This window comes from Myiozetetes cayanensis, unplaced genomic scaffold (genome assembly GCF_022539395.1).
Source record: "Myiozetetes cayanensis isolate MyiCay16 unplaced genomic scaffold, myiCay2020 scf5-8, whole genome shotgun sequence".
Classification (NCBI taxonomy): Eukaryota; Metazoa; Chordata; class Aves; order Passeriformes; family Tyrannidae; genus Myiozetetes; species Myiozetetes cayanensis.
Genome location: NW_026087742.1, coordinates 2,826,539 through 2,845,215, shown reverse-complemented (window position 1 = coordinate 2,845,215; position 18,677 = coordinate 2,826,539). Strand labels below are relative to the sequence as shown.

Genomic DNA, 18,677 nt, shown 5'->3' with positions numbered 1-18,677 from the left:
AAAATGCTCATTTTCTCCCCTCGGTGACATCCAGATTTACCTTCACTCTTATCCCTGCCTGCAAACTACTTATTACCTCATTTGGACCTTCTAAAATTTGTCCTCTGCCACAGAGAATTCCTCATACTTTTCCCCAAAAACCTCCTTACCTGTCCACTCCTGATTTCCCCAGTTTAACCCACGAGGTACATTCTCTCTGCTGCAGAGTACCTCAGGCATGACAAACCAAAATTTCCCTCCCTGCCCACTCCTGACTGCCTCACTTTACCCCAAATGTGCATTCTCTCTGGGACAGATTGCCTCAGATTTTACTCCCAACATTTTCCTCACCTACCCACTTGTAAGCAGCTCATATCTGTCTAGAGAGGGTCATTCTCCACCCCACAGACCACCTCAAGCTCTTCTCAAACTTTCCCTACCTGTCCTCCACCCAGTGCCTCATCTTCACCTCAACAGATTCTCTTCCCAGGTCATTACCTGGAGTTTAACACCCACAATTTTCTGATTACATCCTTTTGAACACCAAATAGTCATTCTCTCCCGTAGAGATTACCTCCTGTTTAACCCCCAAAGGCTTCCCTACGTGCACACTACTGATCATCTCTTTTTGATCTCCAAAGATTCGTTCTCTGCCCTGGAGATTTGATCAAGTTTTCCCCTCAAAAATTTCTCTGCCTCTCCAGTACCGACTGATCCAGTTTATTCCAAAATGTTCCTTCTCTCTGCTGCTCATTGCCACAGATTTTACCCCCAGAATTTTCCCTACAAGTCCACCACTGAGTGCCTCATTTTCACCTCTAAATGTTCATTCTCTGCCGTGCAGATTGCCTCAGATATTTCCCCCCACCCAACTTTCCCTACGTGCCCACTACCGATGAGCCCGGTTTACCTCCCGTCTCTTCTGTCCCGGCCCACGAGGCTGCCGAGGAAGGAGGGCCCGGGGAGTGCCCAGTGCCGACGGCTGCAGCCAGAGCTCAGCACACATCCAGAGAGGCAATTCCATCACCTCAAAGGAAAACAGAAGAAAAAAGGGATTTACTTGGTCTGAAAGTTCTTTGGAGCTCTTTCAAACAAACCAAGACTCGCTTTGGTCTGAGTTGGGTGCACAGTGAGCGGTGGGCACGGGGCACGGCATCGATGCCCACGGGGATGGTGCTTTCTGGGGGACAGAAAACCTCAGCAGGCAACAAAAGGCAGCAGCGTCTGTCGCCCTGAGCCTCCTCCAACTCAGCCTGAGGGCCCAAACCTCAAGCCCTGCCGGGAAACACTGCCCTTGGCGGCGTCAGTGTGGAGCACAGCCCTCACTCTGCCCTTGCCACGCTCCCAGCTCACCCCACGTTCCGCACAGGGGCCAAAGGCCACTGGGGCCGGGGCTCTCTCTGTCTCTGCAGCCACCAGGGCGCTCCAGCACGGACAGCCTGGACCCAGAGCAGATCCCTCGGGATTAGCAGCGTCCCGGGGGTACCTGGAGACACAAAGCACCAGCCTCTGGGGCTGCCACTTCATTTCCACCACACACAGCCTGCCAAATTTAGAGATGCAGCTCTCTGACCACAAAACCCAGTTCTGACCCAGTTCTCCTGGGCACCCACACCGACTCCACAAACCCCACAAGAATGAGAATGTTCTGCTGCTTTGACAAACTTCACCTCAGCTTTTTTTAATTATTATTTTTGCCGTGAAGAACAGGAGTTCCTTGTTTTCCTTAACACTCTGGGACTGTAGGACCTAATCTTTGCAAACAAGTGACAATAGAGATGTTACTCCTACTTAAACCTCTCCCGCGTTGTTCTGCCTCAGAGAACTGGGCCAGCCCTGAGCTACTTCCATGTGCCTGCAGAGCTTTGGGGAGGGGCAAGACAGTGTCCCACTTCTGCTTGGAAACCTTCCAGATGAGGAAAAGCCACTTCCCCTCTCTCTCTGACTCGGAACCAAAGCAGTCCTGTAGTCCTGTAGTTTAGAAATAGATCCCTTCCCTGCTACTCGCTCCTTCCTTACACATCCACGGAGCACGTTTGCTCCACCCTTTGTTCCCAAGCACAGCTCTCCAGCCCGAATCCCAGCTCCAGACACAAACTAAACACACCTAAGGCAATGGTTCCATCAGCTCCTGGCATTCTGAGCTCCCCGTTCCCTGCAATGCTCATGCCAACACTCCCTGCCATCTCACCTCAGCCCACAGGCTCTGTGTCCTCTGAGGGAAACACAGCCCGGTGGGACACAGCTCTGGCACCGCCTTTCCTCTCATTCCGGCTGTCCTGCAAACCCCTGGGGAAATCCAATCCCTCAGACCCTGCATCCCTGGGCACGAGGGCACCTGGAGTGTGAGCGGATCCCGGCGCCCTGGACGAGCGTCTGCCCACGAGCACGAGCCCGTGGCTCCATCCAGCCCATCCAGCCCCCCTTTCCCTGCAGGGAGTCCCAAACCCTGCCCCAGCTCCCCTGCGTCTGTGCCACGGCCCAGCCCAGCTCCAGCCCTGGCAGAGCTGCAAACACCGCCCGGGCTCCTGAACCCCCAAACCAATGCTCAGGCTCCCCCACGGGGACCCGCCCGCCCCTCTCAGCACAGCCCGACCCCACAGCTCTGGGACCCCAGCGGCACCCGGCCCTTCGCCCCTGCCTCTGCACCCTTCCCAGCACACACGGCAAGGACCAGCCCGCAGCGGGAAAAAGAGCCCTTGCCCAGGGAGCAAATGCCAAGAGGCAGGAGAAGGGAAACGTGTCCCTCTGACTTACCCCACCCCACGGGCAGGACCAGGAGCCCCCAGCACGGCCGGCGGGTTTGGAGCCTCTTGCCTTTGGCTGCTCACACCCCCAGGCATTGGGCACAGCTGGGCTGAATTCAGGGCTTTGGCCTGTCCTGAAAGAGAGCAGAACAAGACAGGTAAGTGCACTGGGCAACTCAAAGGCTCCTCTTCTTCACCCTTCTCTTCTGCTTGCTCACTAGAGGCTTTCATCCAGGAGAAATCCAGGGGGACACCAAAGGAAATGCGACCTTTGCCAGCATTTGTATTCCTCTCTGTTTCAGGCACTAAAAGGAGGCTCCTTTTTCTTCCTGCATTCCTTGCCCAATGGGAACAGAACCCTTCTCATTCCAAACCCCCCTTGGGAGTTACTCAGTCCTCTGCCATTGGACTTCTTTGGACAAAGGCAGAGACACCTGGGATGCTGGAGCCCAGGAAATCAGGGAGAGAAACCTGGCAGGGAAAGGTTTCAAGGCAGCCCAGAACTCCGAAATATGTTGGTGCCTTGCCAGGCCACCCCAATCCTGTGGCACCCAGCCGAGCTGGGCAGCTGAGGCCAAGGCTCCCCTTCCTCCTGGCAATGGCTGTGGCCACGCACCAAGGCCCGTGCTGGGCAGCACTTGGGAAAACTTGGGAAAGGCAACAGGAAAACGGCACTGCCTGTCAGAAAACGAGTGCCCACCAACACACCTTTGGGCCAAAGGGAATAACATCACTCTCCTCCAAGAAACACAGGCCAGGCAGGGCTCTCCAGCCCAGGGCACAACAGGCAGGAGAACTGCAGGGAACACAGGGAGACACGGGCAGGCATTGCCACTGATTCCCTGCAGCCCTCTCTGCACTTGGGGCTCCTGGCTCTTGAGTTGGAAACAATGGGGGGGCAGCAGAGCAGGAGTGCCCCTCAAAAACAGGGGCCTTGGCACCTGGAGCATCAGAGGAGGGCAGCTGGGAGGGGAGAGCCGGAGAGAGAACAGCAAGGGGGTTTGTTCAGGACCAGGCTGTACGTCCAGCAGTGCTGGCAACTGCAAACACGGGATGCTGTGGGAATGCAGGGGGGGAGCACGGGCCTGGCTTGGATGGAGCCTTTTGCCCTTTGCTCAGGGGCCTCAGCTCCACCCTCTGAGAGCAGCAGAGAACTGCTGAGGGCAAGAGGTCATTTAGGCACAAGTCAGGGATGCAGCCGCTGGGCAAGGGGAAGAGGAACTGACACCAAAATCACACAATCACCACTGGAGTGAGACTTTATTGAGCTGCAACACAAAGACATTGACAGCAGGCCAGGGCAAGAGGTGCACACAGGACCACCAACACAGCAGCTGGGCGTGCAGGAACAGCCTCTCCTCAAGTTATGGAGCCAGGGGCTGACAGGTGGGAGCCATCCTGGGGGACTGGAGAGCACTCAGGCATCAGAGACAAGTCCTGCCTGCTCACTGCAGACAGTTCAGCCCCAGCACCAGGGGGACTTTGTGCCTCTCCCTCCAAGAGGATTTGGGACCCAACAGCTCCTTGCTGAGGAATTTTATCTTCATGAATGTTTGACAAAGTTGAGCTTCAGGACAACTGGGGCACTTTTCATTATTCCTGACTCTTCCAGGGCTGCACTTGCCAGGATGATTTGGGCACAAGGATCCTTCCAGACTACCCCAAACCCTCACAGCCCACTTGCTCTTCTTGCCACAGTTGGAGCAGCTCAGTGTCCCTGTAGGAAGAGAAAATTCAATGATTCTCTCTGAAAACAGAACCTCCCCCACTTTGCTTTCCCATTCCATGTGTTGTTAAATTGTAACCAGGTTGTGGGACTCATTCCCAGCCTCCTGAGGTTCATTTCCCACCTCACTCGTGGCTGCACTAGAGATGCTTCTACACACACACAGAAGGAGCTGCTGCAGCTTGTCCAGTTTCCTGCTTCTCCTTCCAATTCCTCCAGCTCTTTGCCCAGCTCTCCAGGGTCCATTCCTTTGCCCACTGGACTTGTTCCCAGCCCCAGGGCTGCCAGGGCCACCCTGGGCTCTCCCCTGCCCTCACACTGAGGGACCTTTCCCAGCCCCGAGTCCAGCCAGCACTGACCCAGCTGCTGGCAGCTGCAGTTCTCCCTGCTTGGACCAGGCTGGCAAGGATCCATGTCCAGAATAAAGACAAGCACAACAGTCATTCAAACACTACAAAATATCCTTTATTGCAGTGAGAGTTAAAAACAAAACTATTAGCAAAGAGAATCAAAAGTTAAAAAGAATACAAAAAAACTACTTTATCTCTTGGTGTTCATACAATGCTACGAACAGCCTCTATTAAAGTATTAGTTAGTGCAAGGGGAATTAAAGGGATCCAATATTAGCTAGTACAAAGGGAATTAAAGGGATCCAATATTAGCTAGTACAAAGGGAATTAAAGGGATCCAATATTAGCTAGTACAAAGGGAATTAAAGGGATCCAATATTAGCTAGTACAAAGGGAATTAAAGGGATCCAATATTAGCTAGTACAAAGGGAATTAAAGGGATCCAATATTAGCTAGTATAAAGGGAATTAAAGGGATCCAAGGAAAAGGATGTGAAGTGTTTGCTTTCTGGGTTCTTCCTCTCACTAAACTGTGCTCCCCTGCACAGACAGGCCAGGGCTCCCAGGCTCTGCAGGGCTGGGCGGCACTCATGCTTAGCGGGCGTCCCCGCCAGCAACACAGTGTCGATGGAAGGATGAGCATCGCTCCAGCCAGCAGTCCTGACACCCCATGGATCAGCTCCACATTACACTACGTAGGGCCAGGACGTAGTATAAGGTGATGCTGGAGTGGCAGCCAAACAGCGCCCGTTCCTCACCTCATGGCAACAGTCTGTGCGTGCCCCACTGCAGGGCAAGGGGCCAACCACCCACGAGAAGTGGCAGAGCCAGAGCTCTCCTCAGGGAATGCCTGAGCTGCCTAAAGGCTGCCCTTGCACCATCTATCCAAGGCAGCAAACTCTTACAGGTGGTTTCCAAAGTTTGCATCAGTCTTACCACACATCCAGAGGGAGCAATGCAGAGTCCTCACCATCCTCCCATTCCCAGGAAGGCACTTCATGCACTGGCTGTGGCTCAGGGAGGACTCAGGTGGCTTCTTTTCTTCCTTCCTCATTTCTGGATTTTCTCCTTCAAAAGCAAAGGTTTCTTGGCTTGCCTTCCTCCTGGAGATGCAGCAAAAGGCATCTTGAAATCTAATACTGGCATGCTGATATTAAAGGATACTGGGGTTGTCTTACCCATACAGATCCCAGCTTAGGGCTAATACCTACAGGGTCTGCCCTTGTCCATTCTCCTGGAATTCCACTGGCCCACACCACAGGAACAACTCCATCTGCCACTCCAGTCGGGACGGTGCTGCTGACAGGAGTTATTTCCTGCACGAGAAGAGCAGCTGCTCTCACACAGTTAGTTTCAGCAACTACAATTCAATCAACTCACCAGTTTTGAATTTAATACCTGCCTCAACTTCTCCAACCAATCTCTTCCTGGCAGTGGTTTGGGTAACTCTGGCAAATAGACATTCTGAGGAATTCCCCAAGGGTTTCCCACTTTAACCCCTGTCACACCAAACACCTTCACAGTGCCATTCCTGAATTCTCCCTCTGTTGTGTTAGAGATAGAGGAAGCTGTACCTTTGTCTGAACAGGACTTGTGCAAACCAAATGCTGGGACTGGAACCCACACCTTGCACTCCTGCAACTCTCACAATTCCACTCCAGACAGAACACCCAATGGTACCATCACCACTCATTCCTTAATCCCAATCCCACACTTCTTTTGCAGTCAGAGCACCACTTTTAGAACCCAATTACAGCCCATCCCAGAGCTCCATGGCCAGGACGGACAGCTACACCTCTGATACTCTCAGGAATGCCTCAATCCATTGCAGGGACCTTGCTTGGAGCTCCCCAGCTCGGGGCACCCAGAGGAGCTCCCCGAAGAATCCTTTGGGTGCGCGCTCGAGTCCTCGGGGTGCCCCAGCCCGGGGGGCACCAACAGCACTGTCCCTCCAGGGGCCCAATCTGCTCCCAAAAGGCAGGGGCATCGTGCCCGTGTCCCACACTGCTCCGGGGATCTGAGGGCCTTCCCGAGAACACCTCGGTGCCGGCGTGAAGGCCCAGAGATCCCTGGGAACCACGGGACAGCAGGCACAGAGTCCCTGCTGGGGCCCATTTGGCTGCCTGAAAGCAGCTCGGCAAAGAAGCCTCTCACACTCAGCTGGGCAGTTTTACAAGCCAGGCATTCCTTGCTGACAGCACCCTGCAATCATCCCAGCCCACTGCCTGTCCTGGCCATCAGCTCCCACAGTGCACACAGAGGGGTCTCCACTGCAGATGAGGGGAGGGATCAGCATTACAGGAGGTTTCACTTTGTTCCCTGCATTCCTGTTCCACACTCAGGACATTGCCCAGCACTTATTACCATCCACACCTACCTTGGAAGGTATTTGAGGGGCTCCTCCAAGGGGCTTCCACGGTCTTCTCTGTCTGGAGTCCCCAAAGTCCCAAGGGCCTGCCTTAGGAACCTCAAGACAACTCACCTGCTCACAGAGGAACTTGGGGCTGCTTGGCTGCTGCCTCACTTCCCTTCTTCCTTCTTTCTTCACCTCCCTGGATCAGTCCCTTTCAATCCCCTGGCTCGGCTCTCTGCACTTTCCATGCCACAGCCCCCTGCAAAAAGTATCAGCTCTTGTTACACCTCAAAAACCAGACAGCATCCCCCCTGTTCTCCTGACACTTGGCCATTAGGTCCAAGTCTCCTTCTTTAAAGCACAGTTGGACTCCTGACTGACTACAACAGCTACAGCCCTGAATCATAACACAGGCTGAGGGACAAACACGCAGGAGAACTTGGAAGGATCCACTTTGTTCTGCTGACCAAACAAAGGAGCTTTCCTAACCCAAGAGAAAGATGCCCAAGGTCACTTTTGTGCCACTTGAACTGCTAGAAATGGGATCAACAAGGCCTGCAAAGGCCCTTTCCACTTCACCTGCAGGGGCTGGCAGTCCCACCACTTGACAGGGACCCAAGGGCTGGGCAGGAACGCACGGGCTGGGGCGTCCAATCCATCGGCCGAGGCGTCACCGTCAATTCCTGGAGTTCCTGCTGGGCACATCCTAAAGCCAGCAAACAATTAGCAAGACCATTTTGTGCCTTTCACGTCAATATTCCCTGCAAGATGGGGAGCTTGATAAGGTCTCCTGGTGCAACAAGGACAGACTTATGGCCATCTATTCAAAGGCTCTACTAGCACTGAAAAGCTATCACTGTCCTCCTGCCAGGGCTAACTCAGCAAACCCTGTTTGCCAGGAGCCTCCAGGAGCATTGCCAGCTTTTGAGGCTCCCTTTTTTCCCCACAGCTGGAGCTGGGACTATCACCTGCTCTACAAGGGGAACAGCCCAGAAAGTTAACTGGGAGGGATGCCAGTCACTCCAAGTCCCTTGTCAGGGCTGCTCTCTGCACACCTTGTTCTTTGTTTTCCCTCCCAAACCAAGGGGCTTCCAACAGTTCAAAGAGATGTGGCAGAGCCAGAGCTCTCCTCAGGGACTGCCTGAGCTGCCTAAAGGCTGCCCTTGCACCATCTACCCAAGGCAGAAAACTCCTACATGGGGTTTCAAAACTTTGCATCAGTCTTACCACACATCCAGAGGGAGCAATGCAGAGTCCTCACCATCCTCCCATTCCCAGGAAGGCACTTCATGGTCTGGCTGTGGCTCAGGGAGGACTCAGGTGGCTTCTTTTCTTCCTTCCCCATTTCTGGATTTTCTCCTTCAAAAGCGAAGGTTTCTTGGTTTGCCTTGTTCCTGGAGATGCAGCAAAAGGCATCTTGTAAATCTACTACTGGCATTCTGATTTTAATGATACTGGGGCTGTCTTACCCACACAGATCCCAGTTTAGGGCTAATACCTACAGGGTCTGCCCTTGTCCATTCTCCTGGAATTCCACTGGCCCACACCACAGGAACAACTCCATCTGCCACTCCAGTCGGGACGGTGCTGCTGACAGGAGTTATTTCCTGCACGAGAAGAGCTGCTGCTCTCACAGTTAGTTTCAGCAATTACAATTTCAATCATCTCCCCATTGTTCAATTTAATACCTGCCTCAACTTCTCCAATCAATCTCTTCCTAGCAAAAGCTTAGGAGAGCTTGCAAATAGACCAACTGAGGAATTCCCCAAGGGTTTCCCACTTTAACCCCTGTCACACCAATCACCTTCACAGTGCCATTCCTGAATTCTCCCTCGGTTGTGTTAAGGATGAGGAAGCTGGACCTGTGTCTGACCAGGACATGTGCAAACCAAATGCCGGGGACTGGAACCCACACCTTGCACTCCTGCAGCTCTCACAATTCCACTCAAGACAAAACACCCAATGGTACCATCACCACTCATTCCTTAATCCCAATCCCACACTTCTTTTGCAGTCAGAGCACCACTTTTAGAACCCAATTACAGCCCATTCCAGAGCTCCATGGCCAGGACAGACAGCTACACCTCTGATACTCTCAGGAATGCCTCAATCCATTGCAGGGACCTTGCTTGGAGCTCCCCAGCTCGGGGCACCCAGAGGAGCTCCCCGAAGAATCCTTTGAGTGCGCGCTCGAGTCCTCGGGGTGCCCCAGCCCGGGGGGCACCAACAGCACTGTCCCTCCAGGGGCCCAATCTGCTCCCAAAAGGCAGGGGCATCGTGCCCGTGTCCCACACTGCTCCGGGGATCTGAGGGCCTTCCCGAGAACACCTCGGTGCCGGCGTGAAGGCCCAGAGATCCCTGGGAACCACGGGACAGCAGGCACAGAGTCCCTGCTGGGGCCCATTTGGCTGCCTGAAAGCAGCTCGGCAAAGAAGCCTCTCACACTCAGCTGGGCACTTTTACAAGCCAGGCATTCCTTGCATTACTATGCTCTTGAATCATCCCAGCCCACTGCCTGTCCTGGCCATCAGCTCCCACAGTGCACACAGAGGGGTCCCCATTGCAACTGATTGAACCCCCATGTACTGATGCCCTTTTCCATTCCCTGCACTCTAGTTAAATATTCAGGGCGTTTTCCAACACTTATTACCATCCACACCTACCTTGGAAGGTTTCTGAGAGGCTTCTCCAAGGGGCTTCCACGGTCTTCTCTGTCTGGAGTGCCCAAAGTCCCAAGGGCCTGCCTTAGGAACCTCAAGACAACTCACCTGCTGACAGAGGAACTTGGTGCTGCTTGGCTGCTGCCTCACTTCCCTTCTTCCTTCTTTCTTCACCTCCCTGGCTCAGTCCCTTTCAATCCCCTGGCTCAGCTCTCTGCAGTTTCAATGTCACAGCCCCCTGCAAAAAGTATCAGCTCTTGTTACACCTCAAAAACCAGACAGTATCCCCCATTTTCTCCTCACACTTGGCCATTAGGCTAAAGACTCATTACTTAAAGTACAGTTGGACTCTTGACTGACTACAACAGCTACAGCCCTGAATCCTAACACAGGTTGAGGGACAAACATCGCAGCTGAGGGATGAGAACTTGGAAGGATCCAGTCTGTTCTACTGACCAATACCAAGGAGGTTTCCAAACTCAAGAATAAGATGCCCAAGGTCCCCTTTCTGCCACTTGAACTGCTAGAAATGGGATCAACAAAGGCCCTTTCCACTTCACCTGCAGGGGCTGGCAGTCCCACCACTTGACAGGGACCCAAGGGCTGGGCAGGAACGCACGGGCTGGGGCGTCCAATCCATCGGCCGAGGCGTCACCGTCAATTCCTGCAGTTCCTGCAGGCCACATCCTAAAGCCAGCAAACAATCAGCAAGACCATTTTTGCCTTTCATGGCAATATTCCCTGCAAGATGGGGAGCTTGATAAGGCCTCCTGGTGCAACAAGGACAGACTTATGGCCATCTATTCAAAGGCTCTACTAGCACTGAAAAGCTATCACTGTCCTCCTTCCAGGGCTAACTCAACAAACCCTGTTTGCCAGGAGCCTCCAAGAGCATTTCCAGCTTTTGGGGCTCTCTTTTTTCCCCACAGTTGGAGCTGGGACTATCACCTGCTCTACAGGGGGAACAGCCCAGAAAGTTAACTGGGAGGGATGCCAGTCACTCCAAGTCCCTTGTCAGGGCTGCTCACTGCACACCTTGTCCTTTGTTTTCCCTCCCAAACCAAGGGGCTTCCAACAGTTCAGAGAGATGTGGCAGAGCCAGAGCTCTCCTCAGGGAATGCCTGAGCTGCCTAAAGGCTGCCCTTGCACCATCTATCCAAGGCAGAAAACTCCTACATGGGGTTTCAAAACTTTGCATCAGTCTTACCACACATCCAGAGGGAGCAATGCAGAGTCGCCACAATTCCACCATTCCCAGGAAGGCACTTCATGCACTGCCTGTGGCTCAGGGAGGACTCAGGTGGCTTCTTTTCTTCCTTCCTCATTTCTGGATTTTCTCCTTCAAAAGCAAAGGTTTCTTGGCTTGCCTTGCTCCTGGAGATGCAGCAAAGGGCATCTTGAAATCTAAGACTGCCAACTACTCAAGGTTGTCATCTCAGGTGCTTCTCTCAGGTCCTGCACTGATCAATCCTCTTTGCCACTGGATTTCTTTGCAGGTTCTTGCAGTCACATTCTGGAAGTAAACCACAATGAGCAATTTTAGCTGTTACTGCAATCAATACATTCTGGCATTATGATTTTCAAGGATCCTGGGTTTGCCTTACCTAGAGAGATCTCAGCTTCATGGGAATACCTACAGGGTCTGCCCTTGTCCATTCTCCTGGAATTCCACTGGCCCACACCACAGGAACAACTCCATCTGCCACTCCAGTCGGGACGGTGCTGCTGACAGGAGTTATTTCCTGCACGAGAAGAGCTGCTGCTCTCACACAGTTAGTTTCAGCAATTACAATTTCCATCTCCCCATTTTCCAATTTAATTTCTGCCTCAACATTTCCACCCAATGTCTTCCTGGCAGGGGTTTAAGGGAGCTTGCTAACACAAAAGCTGAGGAATTCCCCAAGGTTTTCCCACTTTAACCCCTGTCACACCAATCACCTTCACAGTGCCATTCCTGAATTCTCCCTCTGTTGTGTTAAGGACTGAGGAAGCTGTACCTGTGTCTGACCAGGACATGTGCAAACCAAATGCTGGGGACTGGAACCCACACCTTGCACTCCTGCAGCTCTCACAATTCCACTCAAGACAAAACACCCAATGGTACCATCACCACTCATTCCCTAATCCCAATCCCACACTTCTTTTGCAGTCCAAACACCACTTTTAGAACCCAATTACAGCCCATTCCAGAGCTCCATGGCCAGGACAGACAGCTACACCTCTGATACTCTCAGGAATGCCTCAATCCATTGCAGGGACCTTGCTTGGAGCTCCCCAGCTTGGGGCACCCAGAGGAGCTCCCCGAAGAATCCTTTGGGTGCGCGCTCGAGTCCTCGGGGTGCCCCAGCCCGGGGGGCACCAACAGCACTGTCCCTCCAGGGGCCCAATCTGCTCCCAAAAGGCAGGGGCATCGTGCCCGTGTCCCACACTGCTCCGGGGATCTGAGGGCCTTCCCGAGAACACCTCGGTGCCGGCGTGAAGGCCCAGAGATCCCTGGGAACCACGGGACAGCAGGCACAGAGTCCCTGCTGGGGCCCATTTGGCTGCCTGAAAGCAGCTCGGCAAAGAAGCCTCTCACACTCAGCTGGGCAGTTTTACAAGCCAGGCATTCCTTGCTGACAACACCCTGCAATCATCCCAGCCCAGCGCCTGTCCTGGCCATCAGCTCCCACAGTGCACACAGAGGGGTCTCCACTGCAGCTGAGGGGAGGGATCAGCATTACAGGAGGCTTCACTTTGTTCCCTGCATTCCTGTTCCACACTCAGGACATTTCCCAACACCTGTTCCCATACACACAGACTCTCATAAGGTCTCAGGGGCTCCATTGGGGGTCTCTGGTGGTCACCTGTGCCTTGAGCCCCCAAAGTTCTAAATGACCAGCTCATCAGCTTCAAGTCACTTCACCTGGTTGCAGAGTAACTGGGTGTTGCTTGGCTGCTGCCCGAGTTCCCCTCTTTATTCTTTCTTTAGAAAAGGACTAAAAAGTGTTAATGCAGCACAAACAAACTAAGTGAGACTAGTCTTTGCCTCATAACCAGGTACGGGGAAAGGTTTTGGAGTTCCAGGGCAAACCCTGCTCTTACCGATACAAACTCCCAGGCTCGGCACAGCTGTGGTCCCAGAGCAGCTTTCCAGGGTCCTTCTCTCTCCAGCAGGAAGCACAACTCGCCACACTCTGCCAGCACCAGGGGAAACCACCAGGAAGGCTGGAAACTGACACAGAAGGAGGAGAGAGCATTAAGTCGGCACCAAAAAACCGAGTTAGAGCAGCCTTTGCCTCATAGCCCTGCACGGGAAAAGGTTTCAGAGTTCCAAGACAAACCCTGATAGACCCAGAGAGCGCAACAGCCCCCCAGCCCCGCCACGGCTGCCCCCGGGGCTCCCCGGCAGGGAACGGGCTTACCCAGCCCCCGCAGCCCAGCACAGCGGCCCCAAACACCGCCCAGCTGCCCCGTTCCACGGGCACGGAGCACTCGGAGCACTCGGAGCACACGGCGCTCTCCCCAGCCCAGCCCAGCCCCGCTCAGCCCAGCCCAGCCCGCTCAGCCCTCACGCTCAAACAGCGGCGGCCGCGCCGGCCCCGCCCTCCCTTGTGCATCGCGGGGCGGCAGCCGCGGCCCAATCAGCGCTCGAGCTCCTCCGTCCAATGGCAGCCCGCGCTGTCCCCGCGGCCCCGCCCGGCCCGGCCCGGCCCGCTCTCTGCGTTGTCCATTTTAGCAACGTGAGGCCTTAAATATTTATGACCGTACTTGCTTCCAAAAACCTTGTGGATTTATGATAATACAGGAAACATGCTGATGCTGTGCATTAGTTTTATTCCATAGATAAATGTCATCCTGAGCAAAAAAGTAATGGTTGTATAAATTACCCAAAAAACCCCCACCATAGTAATATTACAGACATAATAACAGACAAAACTGTAAAACAAACAAACAAACAATTTTTAAATACTTTGGTCGCATATTGGTACAATTTATTTTAAAAGCAAAATCAAAAATGATACACGTGTCCACACACACAACATCCACAACACACAGTTCACGTGGATCAACACCTGACATTGGAGTTTCTCGGCCTTTGTTACAACAGCACACTGGGCTTTGTTTTCAGCAAAGACTTCCATTCATTTCTTTTGGATAAGAGGTAAAATAAAAGGGTAATGCACTCCTAGAAACCAAAGCTGTTAAAAAAAAAATAAATAAAGTCTGCCACAATAGAGCCTTTAAGCTGAAAACTGAAGTGGTAACAGAGCTGAGGTTAAAGCTGAGATTGCACACATTAACATTTGTGCAACCTCCCCGCCACTTAATATTGGGTTTGTTTGAAGGGAAAATGACCAAATTCTGAGCATAATCAAATCATGTTACACCATTAGAATACCAATAAAAGTGTTCTCATGTAGTCACATACAAAGTGTTCCATCCTTTCACTAAACTTGGACTTTACCTCTCCCCCCATCCCAAACTTATCTTAAAATGGATTCCACCCTCCCACAAACACATTCTATAAAAATCTGAATAAAATTGCATTTAGATTCATAGGGTGGGTGTCCATTTGTGCAGCTCAGTGCTGTGAGGGGCACATGGCAAAGATTTCCAATATCAAAGTGCTGAACACAAACATTGCACTGTTTTAACATCTCCTGAAGTAATCTGGTCTTAGCATGCTATTGAAGAGGGAGAGTGATAGAAAATAATCAATAATCAAATACTGCTTCTTTGAAGAAACCCTTAGAATGGGGGTTTCATCCTTACTAAGTGGCATAACAACACACTTTACACAAGACACCAATTGTTGTCTCCAACATAAGAGGAAAAACATTTCAACAGGAATATATCAAATTGGAACCCTTATTGTTTATTTATCACTTGTATGTGATTTTTTTTTTAACGTAGATAAACACACTACATGGAAGTATTACTGAACTCCTCAAAGCCCTGGGGTTTCTTTAGTTTTCAAGATGGTATTTTAGTGTTATCGAGATTAAACTCCAACAGGGTTTATCTGCATATTGGTTGATTCGGTTTCCCATCAAAATACCTGACCCAGTTAGTGCAAAACTTCCACTATGAGCAATTTTCTTGTATGTTGTAGTAGTCAATACAATATCCAACTCAACCTTTTTTCCACAGAATTTATTACCTATGTCAGGTTCAGTTAACAAACTAAAGAAAAAAAACAGATAAGAAAATTTTCAGACAGTTCAAATAGCAATATTCTGTATAAAATGTAGTTATTTTAAACTTCCTGTCTTACCCCTTGCTTCAGGTTGCCAGAAATATAAAATATTACATCTGGTAGTGCAATCCCTCATAAAGGGGTTCTGCTGCTGTGAGAGTCAAACACACTGTATTTGTATTAACTTGACCATCAGCTTCCTCATGCTTTCAAGGTATCCCTTCACTGGTAGCAGGTACACAGGCCCACTCAGACTTCCAAATCAGTTTATAAAAAGGTAGAAAAATATACTCAGTATTTGTTCAGCCTTTCTACAGTCAGCCTATCATACAACGAATCTTACAAAAGAATTTATCAGCTGGAAAAAAATACCAACAACTGCACAGCACCTGGAGGAAGGTCTGGATGGGAAGGGACAAATCCAGCCACCTTGAAGCTGTTTTTCTTCAGGTTTATGGAGATGTATTTTCACAAGGAAACACTCAGTACCACGTTCACATGAACAGCCCTGGACACACAGACCTTTTGGATTTATTCAGCCCCTGAAGGCTGAAGCAGCGCTGGTGACGTGGAACGACAGAGTCCGATCAGCTCAGCCGGACAGAACGAACTCCGGATTTCATTGTCACCAAGTCACTCTGCAACGTGCTGAGGAAGTGTCACTTGAAAAATTCTTCCTTCAAGGGCAACAAAACCAATAAATGTTTCTGAGGGAACTGTTTGGTTTCGTGGGTTTAAGCTGTGTTTGTTTGTGCTCCAGTCAAGCAATGACATCGTGGGTGTCACTGTTGGGTCTTTGGCGCAGACTCAGCGGGGGCAGAGGCTTTCCATAGAAATCTGTGCCAGGAATTCCAGGGAAGAAAAACACATCCATCTGTCACCCAAAGGGTTTTTACACGTGGTCAATTCTTGCTGCCTTTCATGGAAGCCAGGTAGTCTACAGGTTAAGAGCTAATTCCTCCAAACAACTTTCAAACCTAATTAATCTCTATAGAAGTATCAGCCAAAAGAGGGTTTAATTCCATTTTGTTCTACAGGCAGCAGCATTTGCAAGATCAAGCCCAAAGGTGATCTGTAAACATCCCAAAAATAGGAAATGAGAAATCCAAAGTGGGCAAACAACAACTGAAAAGATCACGGATCAAAATTTGAATGTTGCTGTAGGCAAGTTTTCATTGCAATATAGTTTTAAGTGACAGCAACACTGTGCAGCATCCAAAATTTGGGGACCATTGGTGCATGGCATTTATCTTACAAGCCATGCTAACTTTCTAAAAGAACTATATTAAGAATTTAAAAAAAAACCAAACCTGCAACATTTTCATCAATAAAGGAGTTTAAAGTAGTAAAACTGCTCAAGACAAAGTCAATAAGTACATCAGAAGAGAATAACAACTATTCTCAAACATTTGTCATTGATACAAAAGAAAAACAACAACCATGCAGATGGGTACATGCAAAGCATTTCACAAGCAAAATAATGTGAGAGATGGTAAGAGGAAACAGGGAGAAATCAAGGGGAAAAAAAAAAAGCAGCTTTTTGAAGCATTCAAATCTCAGTTTGGTTTATCCAGACCAGCTCTTCCCCAGCAAAGCCTTGATGGCCTGCCAACACAAAATTCAGCTTTAATAAATCAGAATTTCCCAAGGAGAATATATTCCCCTTGTTCTACGTGGGCAAGAACTGAAAATTGCACTCCTGAGCTGGAATTAACAAATCAAACCAGGTGGATTCCACTGCTCTAAGACTGTGGAGGTGTCTGCAGGATCACGGGTTTAGTTGTCCTTCCATTTAATCAGCAAAATGAAGGCAAATAAAACCCTGTACAATGGATGGTTTTATTAATCAATTTATTAATTTCTTGAGGTCTGGCAGACCACTTTAGGACTGACAGATCATTTTACTCCTAGATTGGAAGAGGTCTATTATTCTTGCAAATGGATCCTCCACTGACAATAAACAGACACTCATTACCTAATGTTGTGCCAGAATTATCAGTAGGACTGGGAAAATTGCAGTCTTTAGTGAAATAAGTGTATAATTAAAGATTTATGTAATTGACTCTACTGCCTGTTAACAGCCAATATAACATTCTAAGAATGACACCAAAATGACTCAATATATACATTAAATAGCCTGCTCATCAACACTTCAATTTTCCAGATTGCATAATTAAGACAGAGTTATATGTCTGAGAAAGCCTAGCATTAAAAACCAGACCTTTGGAGGTTGTTTCAGCCTCACACTACCTGAATTTAACGTATTTCAGCAGCAAGAACTACCAAATATCTGCCACTTCCAAAAAAAAATAATTTAAGACAAAAACAAAGGACTTACTCCTCTCCTTACTGAAAACTATTTCTACTGGTATCTCTACTTTCACTGCAAATTGTTCCTTCAAGCTATTTCTATAAATTAATCATGAAACCAACAGGGAAATAAAAATGCCTTTTTATTTCACAAAGGTTGAACGTCTGAGAAAACCTTTAAACCCAGCTTGGGGGTGGATTTTGGGCAAAGCTGGGGGCAAAAAATTCAACCCTGAGTTGAATTCAGCTGCAAAGTTCTGAGCACTTCCAGTCTGCTCTGACCTCAGTGCTGACCCCTCTGCTTAAGAGATCCCCACCAACATATTTTCTATTTTCCAGTGTGAGCTTCCAAATTCACTGGGTTTCTCTTTGTTCCCACCCGTGCCTCTTGCTCCCAAAATGCAACAGATACAAACTGCAATTCCCTTTCTTCCCCTCCCTACCTCTTCATCTGGCTTTTCTCTCTTGCAGCCTCCTCTCTACGTGCCTTTAAAAAAAAGAGCAAGATGGGTTTATGATTAAGATAACAAGTGACATTTTACTCACATCAATCTCATTGCTGTGAGAAATAAATATCTTGGGTTTAGAAATTTTATTTTCCCTTTAGGCAGCTTTTGATTCTTTGGCAGAAAAGCTCCAGGTTCTGTTGTTTCAGAATTTCACGTGATCAAAGTTCAATTCATTCAAGGCAGGGTTAAGCTCCAGAGTAAGCACAGCCACAGCTCCTTTCTCTAAGTTTCTCCATTAATGTTCTTTTTATTCCATTTGAACAAGTGTTCTCACTGCTTTAGTTTGGTTGTTCTCCTCTCACACTACTCCAGATGTCTCCATGTTCACTCAGCTATTCAAAATCTGAACAACAAAAATGTAAGAAAAACAAAGGAATTGCCACCTACAACTCAGCCAAAAAAATGCAGTGTGAGCATATGAAAAACAATCTTTCAGGATCTTCCAGAATTAGAAACCAGCCATTATTGAGGCAAGAAATCAAGAATCTGCCTACTTCACCTTGGTATTTCCAGATATTAAACTTATTTCTGCTGGCAGGTTATGAACTTCCAGGGACTCTGGTTCTTCAGGTAAAGCAGCAGATCCCAAGCTTTTTCACTGACATTTCTCCTTCCAGACCAATAATTCAGTTTTTATTTGGACTCTTAAAATAGCTGGCCCTGAACTGGTCCTGTTCCCCTTTGCAATATGGCACTTTTTAATGTTTAGGTACTGCTGCCATGCAAATAACTTCAGATCATTGATAGCACCTGATATCCCCAGCCATCTGAAACTTTATAAGGGAATCTCAGATAGCTTTCTGCTCCATTAAATATAAAAAAAGACTTGAAAAATCAAAAAGATGCTTTCTCCTAAGCAAAAGGT

At 49.6% G+C, this 18,677-nt stretch overlaps 2 protein-coding genes across 14 annotated transcripts in view; both read right to left on the bottom strand.

Moving 5' to 3' along the window:
* Positions 1 to 3,977: 3,977 nt before the first annotated feature.
* LOC126649480 (uncharacterized) lies at positions 3,978 to 13,155 on the bottom strand. Of its 2 annotated transcripts, XR_007631053.1 has the most exons (9): positions 11,419 to 13,155; positions 11,022 to 11,327; positions 10,375 to 10,501; positions 9,923 to 10,052; positions 8,657 to 8,778; positions 8,382 to 8,548; positions 7,734 to 7,860; positions 6,013 to 7,413; positions 4,900 to 5,904 (listed from the first exon to the last, which is right to left on the bottom strand). XR_007631053.1 is itself a non-coding variant. In XM_050333669.1 (3 exons), the coding sequence occupies exons 1-3, from the start codon at positions 8,817 to 8,819 to the stop codon at positions 4,172 to 4,174; spliced, it is 606 nt and encodes a 201-aa protein (XP_050189626.1). In that variant the 5' UTR covers positions 8,820 to 9,629; the 3' UTR covers positions 3,978 to 4,171. The 2 variants fall into 2 exon arrangements, 1 of the variants encoding a protein (XP_050189626.1); XM_050333669.1 differs by lacking the exons at positions 6,013 to 7,413; positions 7,734 to 7,860; positions 8,382 to 8,548; ... (2 more) ...; positions 11,022 to 11,327; positions 11,419 to 13,155 and adding an exon at positions 3,978 to 4,443 and having other exon boundaries at positions 5,738 to 5,904; positions 8,653 to 9,629.
* Positions 13,156 to 13,755: 600 nt separating this feature from the next.
* ARL13B (ADP ribosylation factor like GTPase 13B) overlaps positions 13,756 to 18,677 on the bottom strand; it is a 30,380-nt gene continuing 25,458 nt past the window's right edge. For 6 of the 12 annotated variants that reach the window (XM_050333649.1, XM_050333648.1, XM_050333650.1 and 3 more), the window contains one exon: positions 13,756 to 15,831. In XM_050333649.1, the coding sequence (XP_050189606.1) occupies positions 15,754 to 15,831 (78 nt within the window). In that variant the 3' untranslated portion in view covers positions 13,756 to 15,753. Of the gene's footprint in view, positions 18,156 to 18,677 lie in introns of all 12 variants that reach the window. The other 6 variants (XR_007631051.1, XR_007631052.1, XM_050333657.1 and 3 more) reach the window with 6 other exon arrangements.